The sequence below is a fragment of the Scyliorhinus torazame genome, chromosome 1 (assembly GCF_047496885.1).
Source record: "Scyliorhinus torazame isolate Kashiwa2021f chromosome 1, sScyTor2.1, whole genome shotgun sequence".
Taxonomy (NCBI): domain Eukaryota; kingdom Metazoa; phylum Chordata; class Chondrichthyes; order Carcharhiniformes; family Scyliorhinidae; genus Scyliorhinus; species Scyliorhinus torazame.
This window is the reverse complement of record NC_092707.1, coordinates 312,967,300-312,994,700: the sequence shown is the minus strand read 5'-3', so window position 1 is coordinate 312,994,700 and position 27,401 is coordinate 312,967,300. Positions and strand designations below refer to the sequence as shown.

General features: G+C 48.2%; 1 protein-coding gene across 4 annotated transcripts in view; it reads left to right on the top strand.

Moving 5' to 3' along the window:
- Positions 1 to 27,401, top strand: part of cfap36 (cilia and flagella associated protein 36) — a 218,362-nt gene that overhangs the window by 117,728 nt on the left and 73,233 nt on the right. For 3 of the 4 annotated variants that reach the window (XM_072507826.1, XM_072507829.1, XM_072507828.1), the window contains exon 7: positions 17,715 to 17,789. The exons of the other annotated variant lie outside the window; for it this stretch is intronic. In XM_072507826.1, coding sequence (XP_072363927.1) covers positions 17,715 to 17,789 — 75 coding nt within the window. The remainder of the gene's footprint in view (positions 1 to 17,714; positions 17,790 to 27,401) is intronic. 4 annotated transcript variants of the gene reach the window in all.

The window sequence follows — 27,401 nt, the reverse complement described above, 5'->3', positions numbered from 1 at the left end:
TTGGAGCAGGACTGCACCTAAGCCTGTCACTTGGCGCGACAGCCACCTGGAAACACTTACTGAAATTTGGGTCTGCAAGAGCTGGCTCACTGAATAAAATAGCTTTAAACTTCTCATGCCATTTGACATCACGGTGACCACTTGAAGTCACGTTTTTTTTCTCAATAGGTTTTGTCAATAGATTGAGTACAATACTGAAATTAGGACCAATTTCTGGCAAACCCCACACATACCCAGGAATCCGTAGTATCTCTCATGGTCTTGGGGGCAGGAAAGTTTATGGCTTGAATCTTGGCCTATTCATAGAATCCCTACAGTGCAGAAGGAGGTAATTTGGCCCATTGAGTCTGCACCTACCCTCTGAAAGAGCACCCTATCTAGGCCCTTTCCCCGCCCTATCCCCGTAACCCTGCCTAACTTTTTAGGGGGATTACAGGGCAATTTAGCATGACCAGTCCACCTAACCTGCACAGCGTTGGACTGTGGGAGGAAACTAGAGCACCCGGAGGAAATCCACGCAGACACTAGGAGAAAGTGCAAATTCCACACTGACACCCATGGCTGAATTGAACCTGGGTCACTGGTGCTGTGATGCAGCACAGCTAACGACTGTGTGCCATCATGCCACCTTATTACAATTGTTCTCAATACTGGGGCTCTGCATGACTATATACTTAGCCCCCTACTATACTCCCTACACACACAACTGTGTGGCAAAATTGGGCTCCAACTCCATCTACAAGTTTGCTGATGACAAGGCCATAGTGGATCAGATCTCAAACAACGATGAGTCAGAGTACATGAGGGAGCTAGAGAACCTAGTGGCATGGTGCAATGACAGCAATCTCGCCTTCCATGTCAGCAAAACTGAGGAGCTGCTCATTGACTTCAGGAAGTGAAGTGTCACACACTCTACATCAATGGTGCCAAGGTGTACATCCTGGTCCACCCACGCTGATGCTAGAACTAAGAAAGCACAACAGCGGCTATACTTCCTCAGAAAACTAAGGAAATTTGGCATGTCCACATTGTTTCTTACTCATTTTTACAAAATCGCCATAGAAAGCATCCTATCTGGCTGCATCACAGCCTGGTATGGCAACTGCTTGGCCTAAGACCGTAAGCAGCTACAGAGAGCTGTAAGCACAGACCAATTCATCACGCGAACCCGTCTCCCATCCATTGATTCTGTCTACATCTCCCGCTGCTTTGGGAAACCGTGCAGCATATTCTCTCTTCCAACAGGCAGATGATACAAAAGTCTGGGAACACACACTAACAGATTAAAAAACAGCTTCTTCCCGCTGTTACCAGACTCCTGAATGACTGAACAGATTTCTCCACCATCTTCTCGACTGTGTAGCACTATGCGCTGTATGCCTCACCTGATGTTGATGTTTAAAAAAAAAAAAAATTTAGAGTGCCCAATCATTTTTTTCTCAATTAAGAAGCAATTAGTGTGGCCAATCTACCTAACCTGTACATTTTTGGATTGTGGGGGAAAAACCCACGCAGACGCTGGAAGAATGTGCAGACTCCACACAGACAGTGACCCGGGGCCGGTATCGAACCCGGGTCCTCAGCGCCGTAGGCAGCAGTGCTAACCACTGTGCCACCGTGCTGCTTGTCTATGTATTTACATTGTGTATTTTTAAAATATATATTTTTATTCTCCTTTTTCACATTTTCTCACGCATTTACACCCATCAACAATAAACAATAATCAGCAAGATATGTCAATCCCCATAATAACAACGATCCCATCCGCCCACCAACCCCCAAACATCAGCCTGCATGTTTACATAAACAAATGACAATAAATAAACACCTCCTTCCAGTACTCCCCTAGCTTTGGACAGGACCAAAACATATGAACGTGATTAGCGGGCCCTCTCCCGCAACGCTCACACACATCCTCTACTCCTTCAAAACATCGGCTCATCCTCTCCCTCGTGAGGTGCGCTCTATATACCACCTTCAGGTGTATCAGCCCCAACCTCGCACATGAGGTGGAGGCATTCACTCTACGGAGCACCTCACACCAGACCCCCTCCTCTATAACCTCTCCCAGCTCTTCCTCCCACTTTGCTTTGATCCCTTCCAGTGGTGCCTTATCCTCGTCCAGAATAGCTCCGTACACCGCTGACACTGCCCCCTTCTCCAGTCCCCTTGTCGTCAACACCTCCTCCAGCAATGTGGAGGCCGGTTCCTCTGGGAAGCTCTGTATCTCCTTCCTGGCAAAATCCGAACCTGCATGTACCTAAACACTTCTCCCTGCTCTAGCCCATACTTCGCTTCCAGCTCCCTCAATCCTGCAAACCGACCCTGAAGAAACAAATCTTTTAGCGTCTTAATCCCCTTCTCTTCCCATTTCCGAAAACTTCCATCCCACCTCCCTGGCTCAAATCTGTGGTTCCCCCGAATCGGCATTTCCCTTGACCCTAAACCCAACCCGAATTGTTGGCGAAACTGCCTCCAGATTTTCAATGAAGCTATTATTACCGGACTCACTGAATATTTCCCCGGAGCTATCGGGAGCGGCGCTGTTGCAAGTACCTTCAGCCCCGACCCCCTGCACACACACTCCTCCATTCTGACCCACTGAGAATCAACCCCTCTGACCCAGCTCCGCACTTTCTCCACGTTCGCCGCCCAGTAGTAGTACAACAGGTTTGGTAGACCCAAACCCCCTGCCTGCCTTCCCCTCTGTAGCAGCACCTTTCTCACTCTGGCCACCTTCCCTCCCCATATGAATGAGGTAATCCTTCCCTCAATCTCCCTGAAAAAAGACTTTGGCAGGAAAATCGGTAGGCATTCAAAAATAAACAGGAATCGCGGCAACGCATTCATTTTAACCGCCTGTACCCGACCTGCCAGTGACCGAGGAAGGCCATCCCACCTTGCCAGATCGGCTTTCACTCTCCCCACCAAACTAGTGATGTTGTACCTGCGAAGCCTCCCCCACTCCCGGGCAACCTGCACCCCCAGATACCTAAAATGAGTCCCTGCTCTACGGAATGGCAGCCCCCCCACCCCTGCCCCCACCCCCGGCCGAGACACCACAAAGTACTCACTCTTGTCCAGGTTCAACTTGTACCCCGAGAAAGACCCAAATACCCGCAGTAGCTCCAATATTCCTCCTATCGACGCACTCGGCTCCGACACATACAGCAGCAAGTCGTTGGCATATAAGGACACCCTATGCTCTATCCCCTCCCGCACTATTCCTTTCCATGCTCCCGAACTTCTCAATGCGATGGCCAACAGCTCAATCGCAAGTGCAAACAGCAGGGGGGACATTGGACATCCCTGTCTCGTCCCACGGTGGAGAGAAAAGTATCTCGAACTGATATTATTTGTGCGGACACTCGCCTTCGGTTCCTTATATAATAGCTTTACCCAGTTCACAAACCTTGGTCCAATCCCAAACTGCTCCAGCACTGCCATCAGGTAGCCCCATTCTACCCAATCAAACGCCTTCTTGGTGTCCAATGCCACAACTACCTCTGTTTCCTTTCTTTCCGCTGGTGCCATAACAACGTTCAAAACCCTCCTAATGTTCGAAAACAGCTGCCTCCCTTTCATGAACCCCGTCTGATCCTCCCCTATCACCTTCGGAAGGCATTCCTCCAGCCTACCCGCCAGTACCTGCGCCAACACTTTTACGTCCACATTCAGAAGTGATATCGGCCGATACGACCCATACTCCGTCGGATCCTTATCTTTTTTTAGTAACAGGGAAATCGATCCCTGCCCCAAGGTTTGCGGCAACACCCCCTTCCCTATCGCCTCCTCAAACATCCCCACCATCAGGGGTGCCAACCTATCCTTATATTTTTTATAATATTCCGCCGGAAACCCATCCGGCCCTGCCACCTTCCCCGACTGCATCCTCCCAATCGCATCCTTTATCTCCTGCTCCACTATTGCTCCTTTTAATGTAGCCCTGTCCCCCTCCCCTAGCCTCGGGTACTCCAACCCATCTAGAAATTTCTGCATCTCACGGTCTCCCCCCGAGTGGCTCTGACTTGTACAACCTCTCATAAAACGCCTCAAAAACCTTGTTAATCAGCACTGGAGCCACCACCAACTTCCCTGCCCTATCCTTCACCTGAAGAATTTCCCTTGCCGCTGCCTCCCTCCGGAGCTGACCTGCTAACATGGCCTTATCTCCATGTTTATAAACTGCACCCCTTGCTCGTCTCAGTTGGTGCACCGCCTTCCTGGTGGACAGTCAGTCGAAGCTCGCCTGTAGTTCCTTCCTCTTTTCCAGCTTCGCCAGGTCCCCATCCTCTGCATACTTCCTATATACCTCCAACATCTCATCTATTACCCTCTGCCGCTCCAACCTCTCTTTATCCACCCTGGCCGTAAACAAAATTACCTCACCTCTCACCACCGCCTTTAGAGCCTCCCAGACGACTGCCTTCGACACCTCACCCGTACAATTGAAACCTACATCTTCCTTAATTACCTTTTCAATTTTCTCACAGAACACTTGGTTCCCCAAAAGCCCCACATCCAGTTTCCACCCCGGTCTCTGCGCTGCCCCCTTCTCTAGCACCATATCCACCCAATGTGGAGCGTGATCTGACACAGCAATTGCAGAGTATTCCGACCCCTTGACTCCAGCCAGCAAAGCCTTCCCCACCACAAAAAAGTCGATCCGCGAGTATACCTTATGGACCGCTGAGAAAAACAAATACTCCTGTTCCCTTGGGTGCAGGAACCTCCAAGGGTCCACCCCTCCCATTTCCACCATTAGCCCAGCCAGCGCCTTCGCCCCCCCTGATGGGACCAGCGAGCGCGGCCGTGATCTGTCCAACCTTGGCTCCTGCACCAAGTTCCAGTCCCCCCCGCCACAATCAGCTCATGCGTGTCCAAGTCGGGAATAGCCCCAAACACCTTCCTCGCGAATCCCACATCGTCCCAATTGGGACCGTATACACTTAACGGCGCCACTAATCTCCCCTCCAGTGCCCCTGTCACAATCACATATCTACCCCCCCTGATCTGCCACCACCTTCTCCATCTGGAAGCGTACCCTTTTGCTGACCAGCACCGCTACCCATCGAGCCCATCCATCAAATCCGGAGTGAAACACTTGGCTAACCCAGCCCTTTTTAAGTCTTACCTGGTCCTTCACCCTCAAGTGAGTCTCCTGCAGCATTGCTCCATCGGCTTTCAAACTTTTAAGATGTGCAAGCTCTCTTGACCGGACCTCCTAGCCCTCTCACGTTCCATGTGATTATCCTTACTGGGTGTCTCTCACCCCCCCCCCCCCCCCCCCCCCCCCTCCACCTTTCTTATCCACCATCACCATACCACCGGGCCCTGCCCTATAAGCCTGACCCGCCTCTGTCCATTGTTAACATCGAACCCCTTCTCCCTCCCCCTCCCAAGAACCCCCCCCTACAAAATCATCCCCCAACATCCATCCCTCCACCCCCTCTTGCTCGCCTCGTAGGCCCATTGAAGCCTGCTATCCAGGCTCCAACGTCCGCAGTCCTCCTCTCACTCACCCCCGTTCACTAACTGACTAGTTAGCTAGCGCGGGTGGCTCCCCCCGCCAAGGCCTCTCGGCCCCTTCCACCCAGTCCCAGAGAAAGAAACACCAAAACAAACCCAACAATCCAACCCCTACAATTCACTAACATAACATTTAACCGTCGCAACACAGAATGCCATTAACTTGAACTCTGTAACAATGCAAAGAGAAGTAAATTTCAATACAAATCAGTAAAAAGAAAGTTGTAACATTTGTACATTTTCCAGCTGCTCAAACACAGTCCACAGTCTCTCTTCCAGTTCCGCTCTTCACGTTTGTCCCAAGCCTTCTGCCCTCACGAACACCTCAGCCGCCTCCGCTGTCTCAAAATAAAAGTCTTTGCCATTATATGTTACTCTCAACTTCGCCGGGTACACCACACCAAATCGCACCCCCTTGTACAAAGCCGCCTTCACTCGCCCAAACGCCGATCGTCTTATTTGCCAACTCCACCGTCAAGTCCTGGTAGATCCGAACCGCAGTACCATCCCACAGCACCTCACGCTCCTGCTTCGCCCAGCTTAATACTTTCTCCTTCATGCAAAACTTATGGAAGCAGATAGTTACTGCCCTTGGCGGCTTGTTCATTTTGGGCTTCGGGCTTAATGACCGATGAGCTCGGTCGAGCTCGTACAGGGTGGGGCTCTCACCCTCCCCCATCAGCTCCGCCAACTTCTTAGCGAAGTATTGCGTTGGCCTTGGGCCCTCTGTCCCTTCGGGCAAGGCCACAATTCTCAAATTGTGCCGCCTTGAGCGGTTTTCCAAGTCTTCCAGCTTTGCTCGGAGTCCTCTGTTAATCTCCACCACCCTCTGCAGCTTGTCCCCCATCGAGGTGACCTGGTCGCTGTGTCGTGTCACGGCCTCCTCCACCTTCATCTTCTCGCCCTGCTCTCTCATCTCGGCCGATGCCGTTGCCACCTCCACCCTCATCAGGCCGATTGCCTCCTCCACCAATGACCACAACACGACCGCCATCTCTTTCCTCAAGGCCTCCATGTGCCTCACCAATTGCTTTTCTAGCTCCACCGCCATCACCTCGGTCATCTTCTCCACCGTAAGTAGTGCGGCCCCACCTTGCAGTTCAGCTTCCGCCATCCTGTCAACACTTTTGCTCGTCTTCTCCTTCGGCGGCAAACCCGCGTTTCCTCCTTCGACGCTGCTCTTCGCATCCTTTAGCGGCTTATTGTTTTTTATCTTCTTTCTTTTCTCCTCTCTCCCCATTCACCCTCCTGCCCTTCATCAATCTGACATTGTTCTTTTTTGAAAAAAAAATCTTTCACCAAACTTCCTTAAATCTTCTTTCTTTCTCCTTTGCATTCACCTGGGACCAGGCTTCAACCTTCTTTCTTCTTCCTTGGTGGGAGTCATCAGATGTGGAGCACCCTCCCTACACGGTGCCCTGGCCTCGGGCTTGCCGACGCGGCCTCCTCGTAGCTCCGCCCCCGCTACTCTGACCTGCTGCGCCGGGCCCGCCGCCTCAGCCCCCCGCCGCGCGACACCCGCGCAGGGTTCTTTGCCGGTTTTTAAACCGGCCCCGCTGGCTGCTCATGGCGGCCCCAAAGGCCGACAATAGTCGGGTGTGCGTGAGGACTCGGGGATTTCCCGAAATCGCTGCGAATCTTGTTGTTGCGGCCGCCCTGCTCGCCCACGCCACCGGACGTCCCTACATTGTGTATTTATAGTATGTCCTATGTATGGAACGATCTGCCTGGACTGTATGCAGAACAATACTTTTAACTGTACACATGACAATAAATCTGACTCTAATCTAAAGTGTCACTTGAACCTGGCCCAACACTTGTCCGAAATAGATGACTGTGGCTTTAGCAAACTCACTCATATTGGTGACGAGATTAACTTTGGCCAGCCTGGCAAACAGAGCTCTCAGATGCTGGTAATGAACATCCCTCTGCGTCACTGTATTCTGGGAATATCCTCTGGTAAAACCTCAGTCTCGGCAATCTTAGGTGGCTTTTCCAAAACTGCGTGAAACACCTTCCTACAGCCAAGCCCTTTCCCAACAAATAATCTGCACCTTCCATGGGCAGACTGGGAACAACACAAAGAGTAACAGGATCCGTAATTATGTTGCATTTTAAATCACTGTATACAAAGGCATGGTATTGATTCATGGGATGTGTGCATTGCTGGCTGAACCAGCATTTATTGTCCGTCCCTAATTTCTCTTGAACTCCGTGGCTTTCTAGGGCCATTTCAGAGGACATTGAAGAGTCAACCACGTTGCTGTGGAACTGGAACCATATGTAGACCAGGCTGAGTAAGGATGGCAGATTTCATTCCCTCAAGGGCATTTACGAAGATAGGTTTTTACAAAAATTAACGACCATTTCACGGTCATCATTTCAGACATTTATTGCATTCAAACTTCACCATCTGCCATGGATTCAAGCCAAAATTCCCCATAGTATTATCAGAGTCTGTGGATTACTAGTTCAGTGACAATTCCACGACGCCACTGCCTCCCCATAAGCTTCTGTGGAGCCCCTGAACTAATCATAGAATCTACAGTGCAGAAGGAGGCCATTCGGCCCATCGAGTCTGCACCAGCCCTTGGAAAGAGCACCCCACCCAAACCCACACCTCCACCCCATCCCAGGAACCCCACCCCACCTTTTGTTTTTGGACACTTAAGGGCAATTTATCATGGCCAATCCACCTAATGTGCACATCTTTGGACTGTGGGAGGAAACCAGAGCACCTGGAGGAAACCCACACACACACGAGAAGAACGTGCAGACTCCGCACAGATAGTGACCCAAGCCAGGAATTGAACCTGAAACCCTGGAGCTATGAAGCAACTGTGCTACCGTGCTGTCCACAATACAATACCTTAGCATTCATTGAACTATCTGGAGAAAGTCAGTTATTGGCCAACAGTTGTCCTGAATTCCTCAGGATAATGATCGACATGCACAGATGACCATGGGACACTTCACCCTTGAGCAAAAAAATCTATAGCTTTCTATTGCCCGATTCTCAGTGAATCTCGGAAAGACTCCCTGCTTGTTGTGAACTTTACCAACCCGGACATTATTACCTGAAGGAATACCCCTTGATTGGACAAACGTGACAGCTTTGCTTTTCAACTTGCAGTTATTAGCTTTTATAAGCACTTTTCTGGTGACAAATGAAGCATGTTGATCCCCTTGAACTAAACCCGTCCTCCAAACGTTTACTTCTACTAACTCAAGAAGAGCTTGAGTCTTTATCTTTTCTACCTTTCTCAGATATCGCCTCATCGTCGACTTTCCCCTCATCCTAGTTTCTCTGGACGGTTCTAAAGTGGGGCCTATTACTAATTCTCTTATGTGTATGCACTGCAGGAATTCAGCATACTTAACCCCCTATTATACTCCCTGTACACACACGATTGCGAGGCAAAATTTGGTTCCAACACCATCTACAAGTTTGCTGGCGACACGAACATAGTGGGCCAGATCTCGAATAACGACGAGTCAGAATACAGGAGGGAGATAGAGAACCTAGTGGAGTGGTGAAACAACAACAATCTATCCCACAATGCCAGCAGAACTAAAGAGCTGGTCATTAACTTCAGGAAGCAAAGTACTACACACACCCCTGTCAGCATCAACGTGGCTAGGGTGTAAGATGGTTAAAGCTTCAAATTCCTAGGAGTGCACATCACCAAAAATCTGTCCTTGTCCACCCACGTCGACGCTACCACAACAGTGTCTATACTTCCTCAGGAAACTAAGGAAATTCGGCATGTCCACATTAACTCTGACCAACTTTTACAGATGCACCATCGAAAAGCATCCTATCTGGCTGCATCACAGCCTGGTATGGCAACTGCTCGACCCAAGGCCGCAAGAAAATTCCGAGAGTCATGAACACTGCCCAGTCCATCACATCAACCTGCCTCCCATCCATTGACTCTATCTACACCTCCCGCTGCCTGGGGAAAGCAGGCAGCATAGTGAAAGACCCCGCCCACCCGGCTTATTCACTCTTCCAACTTCTTCCATCGGGCAGGAGATAGAAAAGTCTGAGAACACACACGAACAGATTCAAAAACAGCTTCTCCCCGCTGTTACCAGACTCCCAAACCACCCTCTTATGGTCTGACCTGATAAATACTACATTCCTGTATTCTTCACCCGATGCTGGTGTCTATGTGTTTACATTGTGTACCTTATGTTGCCCTATTATGTATTTTCTTTTTATTTTCTTGTCATGTACTTAATGATTTGTTGAGCTGCTCGCAGAAAAATACTTTTCACTGTACCTCGGTACACGTGACAATAAACAAATCCACCCTTCACCAAGCCTCCTTTGACAGAACCTTCAAAACCCCACCACTTCTATCAACAAGAAGGGCAAAGGCAGCAGATACATGGAAGCAACACCACCTGTAAGTTCCCCTCCAAACCACTCAACATCCTGACTTGGAAATATATCACTGTTCCTTGAGTATCGCTGGGTCAAGATCCTGGAATTTCCACACTAACTATAACACTGGCATCTACCTGTCATTGTGGAAATTTGCCCAGGTGTGTCTTATACACAAGAAACAGGACAAATCCTACCCAGCCAATTACCGCCCTATCAGTCTACTCTAAATCATCTGCAATGTGATGGAAGGAGTCATCAATCGTGCTGTCAGCAGCACTTGCTCAGCAAAAACCTGCTCCCGGATGCTCAGTTTGGGTTCCGCCAGGGTCACCCATTTCCTGACCTCATTACAACTTTGGTTCAAACATGGACAAAAGAGCTGAATGCCAGAGGTGAGATGAGAGTGACGGTCGTTGACATCAAGGCAGCATTTGACCGAGTATGGTATCAAGGAGCTCTAGGTAAATTGGAATCAATGGCAATCAAGGGGAAAACTCCTTACTGGTTGGCGTCATACCTGGCACAAAGGAAGATGATGATGAGGAGATGCCGGCGTGACAATAAATGGGGTGAGCACAGTACGAAGTCCTACAACACCAGGTTAAAGTCCAACAGGTTTGTTTCGATGTCACTAGCTTTCGGAGCGCTGCTCCTTCCTCAGGTGAATGAAGAGGCCTGTTCCAGAAACATATATAGACAAATTCAAAGATGCCAAACAATGCTTGGAATGCGAGCATTAGCAGGTGATTAAATCTTTACAGATTCAGAGATGGGGTAACCCCAGGTTAAAGAGGTGTGAATTGTACCAAGCCAGGACAGTTGGTAGGATTTTGCAGGCCAGATGGTGGGGGATGAATGTAATGCGACATGAATCCCAGGTCCCGGTTGAAGCCGCACTCATGTGTGCGGAACTTGGCAATAAGTTTCTGCTCAGCGATTCTGCGTTGTCGCGGGTCCTGAAGGCCGCCTTGGAGAACGCTTACCCGGAGATCAGAGGCTGAATGCCCTTGACTGCTGAAGTGTTCCCCGACTGGAAGGGAACATTTCTGCCTGGTGATTGTTGCGCGATGTCCGTTCATTCGTTGTCGCAGCGTCTGCATGGTCTCGCCAATGTACCACGCTTCGGGACATCCTTTCCTGCAGCGTATGAGGTAGACAACGTTGGCCGAGTCGCACGAGTATGTACCGCGTACCTGGTGGGTGGTGTTCTCACGTGTAATAGTGGTATCCATGTCGATGATCTGGCACGTCTTGCAGAGATTGCCATGACAGGGTTGTGTGGTGTCGTGGTCACTGTTCTGAAGACTGGGTAGTTTGCTGCAAACAATGGTTTGTTTGAGGTTGCGCGGTTGTTTGAAGGCAAGTAGTGGGGGTGTGGGGATGACCTTGGCAAGATGTTCATCGTCATCAATGACGTGTTGAAGGCTGTGAAGAAGATGACGTAGTTTCTCCGCTCCGGGGAAGTACTGGACGACGAAGGGTATTCTGTCGGTTGTGTCCGAGCGTAACAGACATCTACAGACGTTGAAAGATGCCCTCGTACGAACGGGATATGGCACTCGACTCATCGATCGACAGTTCCAACGCGCCACAGCGAAAAACCGGACCGACCTCCTCAGAAGACAAACATGGGACACAACCGACAGAATACCCTTCGTCGTCCAGTACTTCCCCGGAGCGGAGAAACTACGTCATCTTCTTCACAGCCTTCAACATGTCATTGATGACGATGAACATCTTGCCAAGGTCATCCCCACACCCCCACTACTTGCCTTCAAACAACCGCGCAACCTCAAACGAACCATTGTTTGCAGCAAACTACCCAGTCTTCAGAACAGTGACCACGACACCACACAACCCTGTCATGGCAATCTCTGCAAGACGTGCCAGATCATCGACATGGATACCACTATTACACGTGAGAACACCACCCACCAGGTACGCGGTACATACTCGTGCGACTCGGCCAACGTTGTCTACCTCATTCGCTGCAGGAAAGGATGTCCCGAAGCGTGGTACATTGGCGAGACCATGCAGACGCTGCGACAACGAATGAACGGACATCGCGCAACAATCACCAGGCAGGAATGTTCCCTTCCAGTCGGGGAACATTTCAGCAGTCAAGGGCATTCAGCCTCTGATCTCCGGGTAAGCGTTCTCCAAGGCGGCCTTCAGGACCCGCGACAACGCAGAATCGCCGAGCAGAAACTTATAGCCAAGTTCCGCACACATGAGTGCGGCCTCAACCGGGACCTGGGATTCATGTCGCATTACATTCATCCCCCACCATCTGGCCTGCGAAATCCTACCAACTGTCCTGGCTTGGTACAATTCACACCTCTTTAACCTGGGGTTATCCCATCTCTGGATCTGTAAAGATTTAATCACCTGCTAATGCTCGCATTCCAAGCATTGTTTGGCATCTTTGAATTTGTCTATATATGTGTTTCTGGAACAGACCTCTTCATTCACCTGAGGAAGGAGCAGCGCTCCGAAAGCTAGTGACATCGAAACAAACCTGTTGGACTTTAACCTGGTGTTGTAAGACTTCGTACAAAGGAAGATGGCTGTGGTGGTTGGAGGTCAGTTATCTCAGCTCCAGGACATCACTGCAGGAGGTACTCAGGGTAGTGTCCTTGGCCCAATCATCTTTAACTGCTTCATCAATGACCTCCCTTCCATCATAAGGTCAGAATTGGGGATGTTTGCAGATGACTGAACAATGTTCAGCACCACTCGCGACTCCTCAGATAATGAAGCAGTCCATGTCCAAATGCAGCAAATCGTGGACAACATCCAGGCTTGGGCTGACAAGTGGCAAGTTACATTCGTGCCAACAAGTGCCAGGCAATGTCCATCTCCTACAAGAGAGGATCTAACCCCCGCCCCTTGACATTCAATGGCAGTACCATCACTGAATCTCTCACAATCAACATCCTGGGGGCTACCAGTGATCAGAAACTGAACAAGACTAGCCACATTAATATCTAGAAGGACAAGAGCAGCAGATACCGGGGAACCCCACCACTCGGAGGTTCCCCTCCAAGTCACTCACCACCCTGACTTAGAAATTTATCGCCGTTCCTTCATTGTCGCTGGGGCAATCTCGTGGAATTTGCTCCTAACAGCACAGTGGGTGTACCTATGCCTGCAACGGTTCAAGAAGGCAATTCACCACCACCTTTTAAAGGGCAGCTAGTGATACACAATAATGCAGGCCTAACCAGCCTACATCCTGTGAATGAATGAATTTTTAAAAATTATGGTGTGAGTTGTTGCTTCTTGGGCTTCCAGCCTCTTTTCCACTCATTCCAGGGCGAGATGTATCTGTGCCCGGGCTTCGGCCATCGCGTCTTTCACTGCAGCCTGGATACCTGTTTTTATCTCCTGCTGGTGTTCCCTCAGTGCTTCCGAGAGGGACCCCATCCAATTCCCCCCTGGTGAGAGGGAGAGAGAGCTTTGTGCGTGGCTGGTCTGCCCTTCTTACTCCGCCGAAACCTGCTTTGCTTCCTTGTGCGCTAATTGGCTCTTCCAATTGTCTCCGTTCCAGGCCCCTTCCACTCCTGGTCTCTGTTCGGCCCCTGGACTGGATTTTTCCCTGCTTTTTTCTCCTTCTCTTTCTTCCCCTGTTTTACTAAGGTTGGGGGAATGAGTTGCCGAGTTTTCTGGTGAGTTTTTGATTTAAAAAATGGTTATTTTACAGGTCTGTGGGAGGAGAGCCACCTGATGTGTGATGACTCAGCACATCGCCATCACCAGAAGTCCGGTTATTAGTTGTGACGCAGTGTCTGTGGTTTAACTGTCTAAATTCCCAATTCTTGCTTGCCCAAAGTATGATTGTAGATTCAGTAAATCCTAACAATTTTTGAATTCTGACAATCCTCAAGAAAAAGGATATATAATTGTAATCAATATATAATATAAAAAATATATTTTCATCAAACCCTGTTACTCTTTATTGATAAAGAAGAAACTAGTGACATCTTTGACCCTCATATTTATTGAGGCCGGGAAGAGAAGAGGAGGGTTTGGTGGAGAGGAAGTTTCTTCAACAGGAGTCCTGATAATATGGGCTTCCCACAGTCCCGCAAATTTAATGTGAAGACATATTTTACAAAAGTCTCAGCACGTTTCCCACCTGATTGCCTGGCTGGCTGTCCGGCTGGAATGCAATCAGGGAGCAGATGTTATTTAAGTCTCACGTTACAGTAGGTCAGAGTTGGGCGAAGTGGAAATAAGATGCCAGTGTCTCTATTTGTTGGCCACCCCGAATTACCCTTGCCAAAATAGTGATGAACCATGCTCTTGAACCGCTGCAGTCCTTATGTTGTATGTGCTCACAGTGCTGTTAAGGAGGAACTTATATGATTTTAACCCTGTGACAGTGAAAGAACAGCGTTTTAGTTTTAAGTCAGGCTTGTGTGTGATTTGCAGGGGAGCTTGCAGGTGGTGATTTTCCCATGCGTCTCCTGCCCTTGTTCTTCCCGACGGTGGAGGTCATGAGTGTGGAAGGTCTGTTGAAAGAGGCTTGGCAGGTTGCTGCACTTAGCCAATAGCCTTCTATGCCTTGGCATCACAAGTGCACATCTAAATAATTCTTAAATGTTATGAGGGTCTCTGCCTTCATTACCCTTTCAGGCAGTGAGTTCCAGGCCCTCACCACCCTCTGAGTGAAAAGCCTTTTCCTCACATTCCCTCTAAACCTCCTGCCCCTTACCTTAAATTTATGCCCCCTGGTCATTGATCCCTCCACCAGGGGGAAATGTTTATTCCTGTCTACTCTAGCTATGCCCCTCATAATTTTATACGTATCAATCATGTCCCCCCCTTAGTCTCCTCTGCTTCAAGGAAAACAACCCCAATTTATCCAATCTCTCTTCATAACTAAAACTCTCCAGCACAGGCAACATCCTGGTAAATCTCCTCTGCACCCTTTCCAGTGCTATCACAACTTTTATATAATGTGGATTCCAGAACTGCACAAAATACTCTAGCTGTTGCCTAGACAATATTTTCTATAGATCCAGCATAATCTCCATGCACCTAAACTCTCTGCCTTGGCTAATAAAAGCAAGTACATCATATATCTTCTTAACCACTTTATCCACCTGCCCTGCTACCTTTAGGGACTGGTGTTACTTGCACACCTGGGTCCCTCTGATCCTTTGTGCTTCCCAGGGTCCTGCCGGCTATCATGTATTTCCTTGCCTTGTTTGTCCTGCCCAAGTGCATCACCTCACACTTATCAGGATTGATTTCCATTTGACACTGATCAGCCCCCTGACCAGCCAGTCTATATCCTCTTATAATCTATGGCTATACTCCTCACTATTTACCACCCCACTATTTTTTTGTATCATCTGCAAACTTACTGATCAACCCTCCTACATTCATGTCTAAATCATTAATATAAACCACAGAACAGCAAGGATCCCAACACTGATCACCATTGATTTCAATTTTGCTTGGGCTCCTTGATGTGACCGACAAACAGGCAAATGTTGCCTTGAAGTCAAGGATAGTCACTCTCATCTCTCTCCTCTTGCCCATGGTTGGACTCAGACTGCAGTGAAGTTTGGAGCTGATCAGTCCTGGCAGAACTCGCCTCATTTTACCCGCAGGATTCTCGCAGTCCAGGAGTCCGGACCTTCGGCATTAGAAATAAGAATTCAAAGAACACATGCAGTATCCTTAAAAGATTTTAGTGACCAACTTATTTTCTGAGAATGTATCTGTGACCCAATTCACCTCTGCTACAACTGGAAATGATGGGTTGGAATCCGGTTTTGAAAATTAAAAAAATAAATTACCTCCTTATACCTCCCCCACCCAGCGCAAAACACCTCTCCTTGGGGTTAAAATCTCCTAAGGGTTAAAAATACCCATTGTGTATTCTTATGACAAAACTTGTCATGTGTTTTATAATAGTGCAAAGTGAATATGTAACCTGAGCAGAAGCACATCCAATTTATCTTATTCTTCATCAAAAAATGAAATGAAACCACAATTTGTGATAGGGCCAAAAATATTTTGAAATTGGATCCTTTCAGTTTGTATTTACAGCTACATCTGCATGCTTTCATGACATTTTAATATTTCCTTTACCGCAACACCACTGTTTCCCCGCAAGTAATAATGTTACTGGACTTGTGCAGATATCCAGACTATGCTCTCAGGATATGGGTTCAAATCACACCCACGACAGCTTGTGAAATTTAAATTCGATTAACTAATAAATCTGAAATTGAAAGCTAGTTTCTGTAATGGTGACAATGAAACTATCATTGATTATCATAAAAAGCCATCAGGTTTATTTGTGTCCTTTAGAAAAGAGAATTTGCCATCCTTACCAGACCTGGTTAATGTGTAACTAGCTGTGACAGCAATGTGGTTGACTCTTAACTACACTGAAAAGGTCTAGCAAGCCACTCAGTTCAAGAGCAATTAGGAATGGACAATAAATGTTGGCTTTGCTGATGATGCCCACATCCTATGAAAGAATAAAATAATTCCACTGCCCGTTTCACTCTTTTTATGAGGGATTTTTAACAACATAATTTTGTACCACTATCGAGTTGCTGACTTGTGAAAAAAGATATGAAGGCTATGTGCCATCCTAAATTATTTTACAATTGCTTTGCACTATAATGTGATAGAAGTAATGGTGATCCTGCAGATTATTGAGAAATAAATAATGTGTTTTATACATTTGCTGAGCAATCATCACAAGTATAACACTTACCAATTTAGGGCAGCACGGTAGCATAGTGGTTAGCACAGTTGCTTCACAGTTCCAGGGTCCCAGGTTCGATTCCGAGCTTGGGTCACTGTCTGTGCAGAATCTGCATGTTCTTCCCCTGTGTGCGTGGGTTTCCTCCGGCGGCTCCGGTTTCCTCCCACAGTCCAAAGATGTGCGGGTTAGGTTGATTGACCATGATAAATTGCCCTTAATGTCCAAAAAGGTTAAGTGGGGTTACTGGGTTACGGGGATTGGGTGGCGGTGTGGGCTTGGGTAGGGTGCTCTTTCCAAGGGCTGGCGCAGACTCGATGGGCCGAATGGCCTCCTTCAGCACTGTAAATTCTATGATTCAATGATTCTAAATTACTGATATTTCTGAATAATTGGTGTATCAACCAAGCCATTTGATGAAATGCATGAAAAAATGTTGGCGGTTTACAGAATTCACTCAGGTAAAATTTCATGTAGATAAAAAAATCATGATCCGAATCCACTAATGTTGGAGATTATAACAAACACCTTCGTAAATGCCAATCTTCAGTAAACCTATTATTACTACAGCATGGCTAGTTTTTATTTTAGAATTTTTTAAATTGTAACTTTTTTAATGAGAAAGAAATTGACCCATCATAACCTGAACTGAGCATTTTGGTGATTAGTTGGACGCAGAGTGGAGCTTTCAGCTCAAAAATACATTTGGAACCCTTCGAAGGAAATTTTCTTAATCTGAATGGGATTTCCCTTTTTATTCTTTTCTCTTGTAAAGTTTGCCTCTGCAGTCAACTGGCTCAAGGTTAATGTGGGAAGTGGGGTGCTAGACACTAAACATAGGTTTGGGATTAGGTTAGATAATTGGAGTATTATTGTGAGAGCATATCATTTTGAATAAATTACTCTTTTCAGTTTAGTGTTTACCCCCTTTCAGATGGCTGGTTTCCATTTCCTTATTTGAAAATGGGAGCATTGTATAGTCAGTATATGTAGATGTTAAGGAACCTGTTGCTTTGTAGTGCAGTGAGGATGACTGTTTTAACATACCAACATTTTTTACAGGCTGTTCAGAAATCATTACAAAAGAGAACATCAGCGAGAGACGATGCAGTTGCATCCACAAGTAACCTAGATGAGGTAGTAGAAGTATATGCGAGTTTCTTAGTCTTTGTCTAAAGTTACAAACTCATGAAACAATTTTGTTTTCTTTGAAAAATTCATGCTACTTTAAACATGACGGTTTTTCTGGAATAAAATGATAAATGTTAAACTTTAAAATTGTCAGAAAAGTGCAAGAATCTAACACCTGGTACAGGATTCTCACAAATATCAACATTATAGAGCAATGCATCTAAAATCCAAACATATGAATTATTTTGTGTTTTCCCATTGACTATTATGATGTCTTGGAGGGAAATTCAATTTTTGTTTTCAAGTTCTCATCTTAGCTTCCATTTGATAGTTCAAATATCTGTATGCACTGGTAATTTAAAAAAAACAAATTTGGGATAAGTTTATTTTGAAATAATCAGCTGTTCATGGTATTTTAGCATGTTGAAAGATACTTTGAATTATAAAGCCTGCATTGTTTTGAAAGCTGAAAGTTTAAATGTGCAATTTTAATGTTGAACAAGAGCTATTCCAAGAGATGTTTATTTGTACTCAAATCATTTGGTTATATCGTTTGGTTATATTTTTGTATATGGCATTTTTGACACCGTGCATCCCAGTGCTAGAATGGTGAGTCCGAAGCTCCCCAGATATTACAATGAGGTGTAACAGTTGTTGGCAGTGTGTAGTGAAAAATTGGGATGCTGCTAGAGTCATCACAGCCTCAGGTAATGGAATCCAGGGTGGGGATTATAATATTCTTGGGCCAGGATTTTCCCCTCCCGTTAGTGCGGGTGGGTTTGGCAATAGGAATGTACAAAAATCGTGAGACGGCCAAAGTCGCATTTTATACTGGTGTGAAAGCTTGCCACGATCGCCCCCTCCCCCGTCAGTGGCGTGCAGTGTTTCCCGCCATTGAACACTGGGAATCACAATTGAAACATTTGCATCTCATCGGAATCATAACTCCTGTCAGAAAATCCATTCTCTGTGGTGTGATGCCAGAATGTCGCAAATCACAACTAGCTTCAAAAGGAATGTCTTGTGAGCACCCCTTTGAGGGATGTACAATTACTGAAGTTCATTCATGTGTTCTTTAAATGTCTGCCATTGCCTATCCACCATCAACCCCTTAAGTATCCTTTGCCAGCTCATCCTAGCCAATGCATGTCTCATCCAATCAATTTACTGCTGAAACCCCCATCCGTATATTTGGAATTGTCAAATCTAAAGGTATAATACTCTCCTGACTGGCCTTCCATCTTTCTACATTATCATTATCATAGAATTTACAATGCAGAAGGAGGCCATTAGGACCATCAAGTCTGCACCGGCTCTTGGAAAGAGCACCCTACCCAAGGTCAACACCTCCACCCTATCCCGATAACCTAGCAACCCCACCCAACACTAAGGGCAATTTTGGACACTAAGGGCAATTTATCATGGCCAATCCACCTAACCTGCACATCTTTGGACTGTGGGAGGAAACCGGAGCACCCGGAGGAAACCCACGCACACACGGGGAGGATGTGCAGACTCCGCACAGACAGTGACCCAAGACGGAATCAAACCTGGGACCCTGGAGCTGTGAAGCAATTGTGCTATCCACAATGCTACCGTGCTGCCCTTTGACAACCTCTGGGGACATAAACTTGAGCTCATCCAAAACTCGACTGCTCATACCTTAACTCACATTAAGTTCCATTCACCCATTACTCCAGTTCTCGTTGACCTACATTGGCTATCACAGATAGAGAGGATTTTAATGGAAAGGAAGTAGTGAATAGGGATAAGCCAAGCATTTTCAATTTGGCAGCCTGTGACTAGTGGAGTACCACAAGGATCAACTCTAAGGCCTAAGCAACTTACAATCTATATTTTTTCAAACTTCTTTTTCTCGGGAACCACCTCTACCAACCAGCCGACCTTTGCGACCCATGCCAGCTGACCATCGCGACCCAGCACCCCCATCTCCGGGCAAATCCCTGCAGCGATCCCCTCAAGGCGAACTTGATTTTCCCGAGCCTGAGAAACGCCGCCGTGTCGCTAACCCATACCCCCGACTTCGGGAGCTCCAAGTGTTGCTCGTTTTAGCCTTAGTTTACTTTATTCTTATTCTGTCACCTTTGCTCATGAGTCGCCAGGTATCTTTCTGATACCGCCACGTGGTTCAAGTCCAAGTAATGATTAATAATGCAACACACCTCTTAGTAAGTGTTAAATCAACGCTCATTTATTATATACAGCAATAAATACTTATACAACAATCCTACTTCTAGACTACTACCTACCACTAAAGGCCAATACTTAACTTTGGAAATGGCCCACCAGGTCAGGGAAACGAATGGTCTTTCGAATTGGTTCTGAGCCTGCGGGATTCAAAGGCTGGTACAATTCGATAGTCAGGAGCGCCTATCTGGTAGCGATCGCTGGAGTAACACTTACAGTTTTCTTTGTCGAAGGCTCGAAGGTTGCGAGCAGGAGAAGAAGGGTCGAGTTGAACTTGGCCCCTATTCTTATAGTCCCCAGGGGCTTCCCGCCTCTCGGGGCGGACCTCGTACCTGGTTCCAAGTGATTGGACTTGGTCCCAATCACTTGGTTCGATATGCTCTGATAATGGGGCGATTCCTTGATCGGGGGGGGGGGGGGGGTGGTCGTTTACCTTTCTTAGTGTCAGCCCCTGCTGGGGCCGAAATGTCTGGATCGGCTTTATGTTGCTAACGTGTAGCAATTGTTCCTGGGGATGGCTGCTCACTATGCAGATGGCTGGGTTGTTGTGATGTTGATGGCTGCAGTTATCGGTCTGGGCTGACTTCCCCAGAGGCGAATACACTGTTTTACATGTGGGTCTCACGCTGTTTCTCCACTGTCTGAGCAACCGACAAGAACGGGCAAAAATGTAGTCATCGTGGTGGGGCTGCCATAGTGATTCTATCCCTTGAATCAGAAGCTGTCCGTTTGAGTCCTGTTGGCTGATTTTCCCATCAGCCTCTTTCGTTCACCATTTTAAATCGGGGTTTGACCATTCTAATCGGGAATCAGCCATTTTACATGGCTACATTCCCTCCTTGTGATCCTAATGCGCAGCGTGAAGGATCACATCACTTTGTTCCTTTCCATTCCCTGACCGGGGGGGGAACACCTCCTCTGACCCTAGCAATGCACAAAACATGTTACCTAACAATTCTAAGGGCGCTATGTCAGACAGGGACATGCATTACAAAATAACAAACTTGGAACCTCTAATTTATCCTTATTACACTATACTCGCTAAACATTGCATTATCCTATCTTCCTAAAACATACAACAAACTCACATCATTCCATATAATCTTTCCTGGCTTGGCAGTCAAGCTCAGGATCATACAAGGTTTTTTTTTCATGAAAGGTTTTGTACATCTTTTTATTTACAGCAATAACGCAAGTGAATGCACTTTATTGTTTTTATTATAGATTGCGGGCGTCGGGGGTCTGGTCGTAACCGAATATAGGGGATCTGATCCGATATACCGGGGTTCGAGCGCGGTACGCTCTCCTCCATTTACGTAGGCGCATAGTCTGCACTACACAGCAGAGTATCACCAACGCTAACAGTGCTTCGATCATGTAGGACAGGGAGTACCAGGTTATCAACCTGGCACACCAGGAAGATGCAGTGTCGCTGGTGACTGGGCTCTGGGTACTGCGGGGCAGTGAAACATTAACAGCTGGGAGGTTTGAAGTAATGGGGTTCACGTTTTCGCGCAACCAAATGTCCACAAAAATAATGTTGAGCACAATGAAGGGAGTCCTCATGGCTGTCCTCTTTCCTTTTCTTTCTATGTGGTCTCTTGTATTTTCTCCGGTCCTGGAGCTTCTGGAGTTGTGTGAAAACAAGCATAGTATCTGTAACTACCTCTGTTTAATATCCGGTATGCTAGTGTGACTCCCTCATTTTTTTTCAAAAACAAATTTTAGGACACGGCACACTTCCCAATGACGGACCATTGCTTATTTACCATCCAAATGTTCATGGATGTAAATAGCAGATGGCAGCAACCTAAAGGTCGCCTAAACAAATAAAAACTTTTTGAAAAGACAGAATGTCAAATGAGGTGCGTATGGGCCGCGACGGGTAAGATTTGGATGGAGTCCCCGGGTAGGATGGCTACCAATGCCGTATCTGCCCTAGCCGAGCGTGAGTGACCAGTGGGGGGGTCCCCAGGCAGGGCGGGTCTCACGCTGTTTCTCCACTGTCTGAGCAACCGACAAGAACGGGCAAAAATGTAGTCATCGTGGTGGGGCTGCCATAGTGATTCTATCCCTTGAATCAGAAGAGCAGTTACGATCGGCCGTCTGATACCCGAACAAGTATTAGCTGAAAAGCTAGTTCCACTGAACAAGCGTGTGGTCTCTTGACCAGTGTCTGTAGACAAGCTAGTTCCGCTGAACCAGCGTGTGGTCTGTTGACCAGGTATCTGCAGATAAGTTGGTACCGCTGAACAAGCGGCTGGAAAAATAATTCTCCTGTCGGACGAACAACACGAAACAAACGTACGAACAACATAAAACATTCTGCAGGTTCCATCAGGAAGGACAACACTTCTCACAAGCGTTTCCTTTAAACATCATGTGGACACCTCAGTTCTCGGTTGCGAACATGGTCGCAAAGGGGTTGGCGGCTTGGGAGTCAGACTCGAGGTCGTCACCTTCTCCCGGGTGCCAAACTCTGGAGTGGATTAGGGCTGAAAGGGCTGCTTGGTGTGAGTTGGGGTCGCTCTCGTCGTTGCGGACGAGTCTGTAGGAGTTGTCGCGGTGCCAATGAGTTGTGTCGAGTTGTGTGGGGACACAGCCGGGGTCGTCTGTGTGGTTCGGTGGTCGGTGGTGGGATTTATTTAGAAAAGTGATCAGGAAGGGATCACTGGGATCGTAGTCGTAGTCGTTGGGTGTGGGTCCGGTTGCATGGGGATAGTAGGGAGGCGTGCTGTGGCTATCGTCCGAGTCACAGTCGCTGTCTCTGCTGCTGCAGTCTGTGGGCGTTCCGGGGCGGAGTGTACATTTTGGGGGTGGAGTTGAGGTCGAGTCCATGGCTGGGCTGGACGTGGTGGGGGTTGGTCGGGTTACGTTGGCTGTGGGCGGGGTGTGGTCTGCTGCGTCAAGCGTGACGTGGTGTGTGTGGTTCGACTGTGTTCCATAAACCTTCAACTGGTTTATATGAAACCAAGCAGTCTTACCATTTGGGTATTTTATTTTGTAGACTGATGGGCTTACTTTATCCGCAATGGAGTACGAACCTGAGTATTTTGGAGACAGGAATGTGCTGCGGTTATATACAGACAACATCACTTGCTGTCCGATATCATACTCCGTTGCATGCACTGCCTTATCGAAACAAGCCTTGCTCTGTTTCTTTTTGGTGCCCAGTTTTACAGCGGCTGCTAACTGAGCCGTTTTTACATTTGCAACTAATTGCTGCACGGCTTTCTCGTGCGTGAGGGCCGTTACTTCAGGGCTGGTCAGGTCTAAACCTAACAAGTATTCTGTCCCTTTCATGGGGCGTCCGGTCATGAGAGTGTGTGGGGTGTAACCTGTGGAGGTGGAAACAGTGTTACGCAAAAACATCAGCGCAAAAGGGAGGACTGAGTCCCAAATGGGGGTGTTCTGCTGGACCATTTTTCTGAGGGTGGTTTTTAGGGTCCGATTCATGCACTCCACTATACCACTCGACTGTGGGTGGTACGCAATGTGGAATTTTTGGGTGATGCCAAACATCGTGAGGACGTTCTGCATGACACGTCCCGTAAAGTGAGAACCTTGGTCCGATTCAATACTGTGGGGGAGTCCCCATCTTGTAAAGATGTGGTGGGTTAGGATCTTGGCTGTGGTTTTCGTGGTGTTGGTGCGGGCTGGAAATGCTTCCACCCATTTAGTAAAGGTGTCTATGACCACCAGTACATATTTATAGCCATTCCTGCAAGGGGGCAATGGACCTATAAAATCAATCTGGAGGTTAGTCCAGGGGCCGTTAACGGGTCGGGTGTGGCTGAGTTGGGCCTTTTTAGCATATCTATCGGGGTTCTGCGCACAGATAATGCAATTCTCAATGTAATGGCTTACATCTTCCTTGAGATTTGGCCACCAACAAAGCTGTTTGAGGTGGGCTATAGTGGGATCGATTCCCTGGTGTCTACGACCATCATGGAATAAACAAATCAATTGGTTCCTATCCTGCTCAGGAACTACATAAAGGGTGTCCTTTAACACCACACCGTCATGTGTGGTTAGTGTATTTCTGAACCTCTCGTAGGAGGCTCGAAACTTCCCTTTCACAATCTCAGTGAGAGCGCTATCCTGCTTCTGGGCCTCTACTGGATCCTCGATCCTAGTCTGTGTAACCTGAACTGCACTCACTGGCGCGCTTTCGGGGGGTTTCCAAAAATACCCATGCCTGAAACCTGCCTTAGCCAGTGCGTCGGCTTTCACATTTCCAGCGGGGGAGGAACGGTGGTGGCTGCGGACTTTTATGATGCCAAAAGTCCTGTTCTGGGCTTTATCTAAAATATGGCGGAGTAATGGGGCTGAGGGGAGGGGTTTCCCGTCCGCGGAAACAAATCCTCTTGTTTCCCACGGGGGCAGAAATTCTGTAAGGCTGTTACAGACATAGAGGCTGTCTGAGTATATGTCTGTTGGGCTGGGGAAGGAATCTGGGTGGTCTACTATGTACGCGATGGCCGCAAGCTCTGCTGCCTGCGCGCCCAAGTATCCGGGTAGTTTCAATGCTATTTCCTCTGTAGCCACGTAAAATGGCTGCGTTCCGATTAATCTGGCCAAAACCCAGTTTGAAATGGCTAACCCGAAAGACTGCTGGGAAAAGCAGCTAACAAGACACAAGCAGGCCGCTGCAGACAGTATTGCATATTCGGCTCTGGGGTAGTTAGCCCAGATTGATACTCAGGGCTATCAACAGCCCATCAACCCAGGTATTTGCAGTTACATTCAGGACTGTTTGCAGCCCATCTATTCAGACATCTGCAGTTAAATCGGCTATCCCGGGAACAGTTGCAACATATTAGCAATTGAATACCACGCCAGACCTGTCGGCACCTGCAATGGCCGAAACAAAGACAGGTGAACGACCACCCCCCGATCGAGGAATCGCCTCACCATTGGACACATCAACCCCAGGGATTGGAAACAAATCCAATCACTTGGGACTCAGGGTCAAGGGCCGCCCCGGGAGGCAGGAAGCCCCTGGGCCCTATAAAAGTGAGGGGCCAAGTTCAGATCTCTCTCTCTCTCTCCTCTTCGCCTGCTCGAGACCTTCGCAAGAACAGCAACCGGCAACAGTAAGTTTGAATCCAGCGATCGCTAGCCGGTAGAGACATCTAGCCACCGACCTGTAGCAGCCTTTTGAATCCCGCGAGCCAGATGTGATTGGACAAGCCATTCGTTTCCCTGACCTGGTGGGCTCTTCCTAAGTTAAGTATTGGCCAGTAGTGATAGGTTTATTATATAGATAGTAGTATTAGTGTATTAATATTGCTCGTTGTATATAATAAAGGACCGTTGTTTTAATCCTTACTAAGCGGTGTGCTGTATTATTAATCATAACCTGCACTTGAACCACGTGGCGGTATCATAAAGATACCTGGCGACTCGAGAGCAAAAGTGACGTAATCAGAGCAAATAGACTAAGGTTAAAAAGAGCAACATAATTGGCGACTCCGCCGGGACCCGACTTAGAAGTGGAAAACCGCTCCGGGAGAACCCCAACATTTGAATTAGAATCCAATCGGAAGAGAGGACTTCCGGGTGCGGCGATGACCAGCTGAGTCGCACGTTTCGGCAGCTCCCTGTGAAACGGACTTTTGGGCTCTTGATAGGAGCCCCAACGGCAATTTTAACGGCTGAAAACACCGTGCGGTAAACCAGAAGGGTGTTCCCCCTGGACACGGATGGAAAAAGGAGAGGAAAGTGGCCGGATTGCAGCGGATCCTTTGGAACAACGGCAAGGAAGGCAAGCAGAAACCAAGATGGCGTCGGAAGGTGGCAGTTTCATATGGGGCCCTGAACAACAAGAGTTTTTGAAACGCTGTGTGGAGGAGATAAAAAAGGAAATGAAGAAAGAGTTGTTGGCCCCGATACTACAGGCGATTGAAGGGCTGAAAGAGGAACAAAAGACCCAGGAGCAGGAGCTTCGGGTCGTGAAGGCGAAAGCAGCAGAGAATGAAAACGACATACAGGGCCTGGTGGTGAAGTCGGAGATACAGGAGGCACACCAGAAACGATCTGTGGAGAGGTTGGAGGCACTGGAAAATAACGCAAGGAGGAACAACTTGAGGATTCTTGGCCTTCCTGAAGGTGTGGAGGGGGCGGACGTCGGGGCATATGTGAGCACGATGCTGCACTTGTTAATGGGAGTGGAGGCCCCGACGGGTCCGTTGGAGGTGGAGGGAGCATACCGAGTTATGGTGCGAGGACCGAGAGCAGGAGAAGCTCCCAGAGCCATAGTGGTGAGATTTCTCCGTTTTAAGGATAGAGAAATGGTCCTTAGATGGGCGAAGAAAACTCGGTGTAGTAAATGGGAGAACGCGGTGATCCGCGTCTATCAAGATTGGAGTGCGGAGGTGGCGAGAAGGAGGGCGAGCTTTAATCGGGCCAAAGCGGTACTTCACAAAAAAAAGATAAAGTTTGGAATGCTGCAACCGGCAAGACTGTGGGTCACATATCAAGGGAGGCACCACTACTTTGAGACGGCGGATGAAGCGTGGACTTTTATTGTAGAAGAAAAATTGGAATGATTGGACTACGAAAATGAACGTTTGGACAAAGTGGTGGGACGAGTGGGGGGGGGGGGGGGGGGGGGGCGAAGAGGGATTGTATGATTAATCCTGCGGTATGGTAACTTTTCTTTCTCCCACAGGTGGTGATGGGGGGAGGTGGGGAGGGAGAGGAGATGGGGCGTTGGCCATGGGAGGCGGGGCCGAGGGAGAGGCGCGGGCTTGGTTCCCGCGCTATGATAATTATGGCGGGAATAGAGAAGCAGGAAGGAGGGGGCGCCGCACGGGGCGAGCCGTGATCACGGGGGGAAGCCGAGGTCAGCCAGAGTTTGCTGACTTCTGGGAGCAACATGGGGGGAGTAATTACACTAGCGGGGGGTCTAGTGGGGGGGGGGGGGGGGGAGGGGGGAATTACTGGGTTGCTGCTGCTGTGGAAAGGGGGGAGTGGGTGCGGGAAAGGATGGGCGGGGGGGCACCGTCTGGGAGAAATACAGCCGCGTGGGAACTGGGCGAGAAGCTGGAAAAAGATGATGGCTAACCGGCAAGGGGGGGGGGGGTGGGAAGCCCCCCAACTCGGCTGATCACGTGGAACGTGAGGGGGCTTAACGGGTCGATAAAGAGGGCACGAGTACTCGCACACCTGAAGAAACTTAAAGCAGATGTGGTCATGTTACAGGAAACGCACCTGAAACTGATAGATCAGGTTAGGTTGCGCAAAGGATGGGTAGGGCAGGTGTTCCATTCGGGGCTGGATGCGAAAAACAGGGGGGTGGCTATATTAGTGGGGAAGCGGGTAATGTTCGAGGCAAAGACTATAGTGGCGGATAACGGGGGCAGATACGTGATGGTGAGTGGCAAATTACAGGGAGAGATGGTGGTG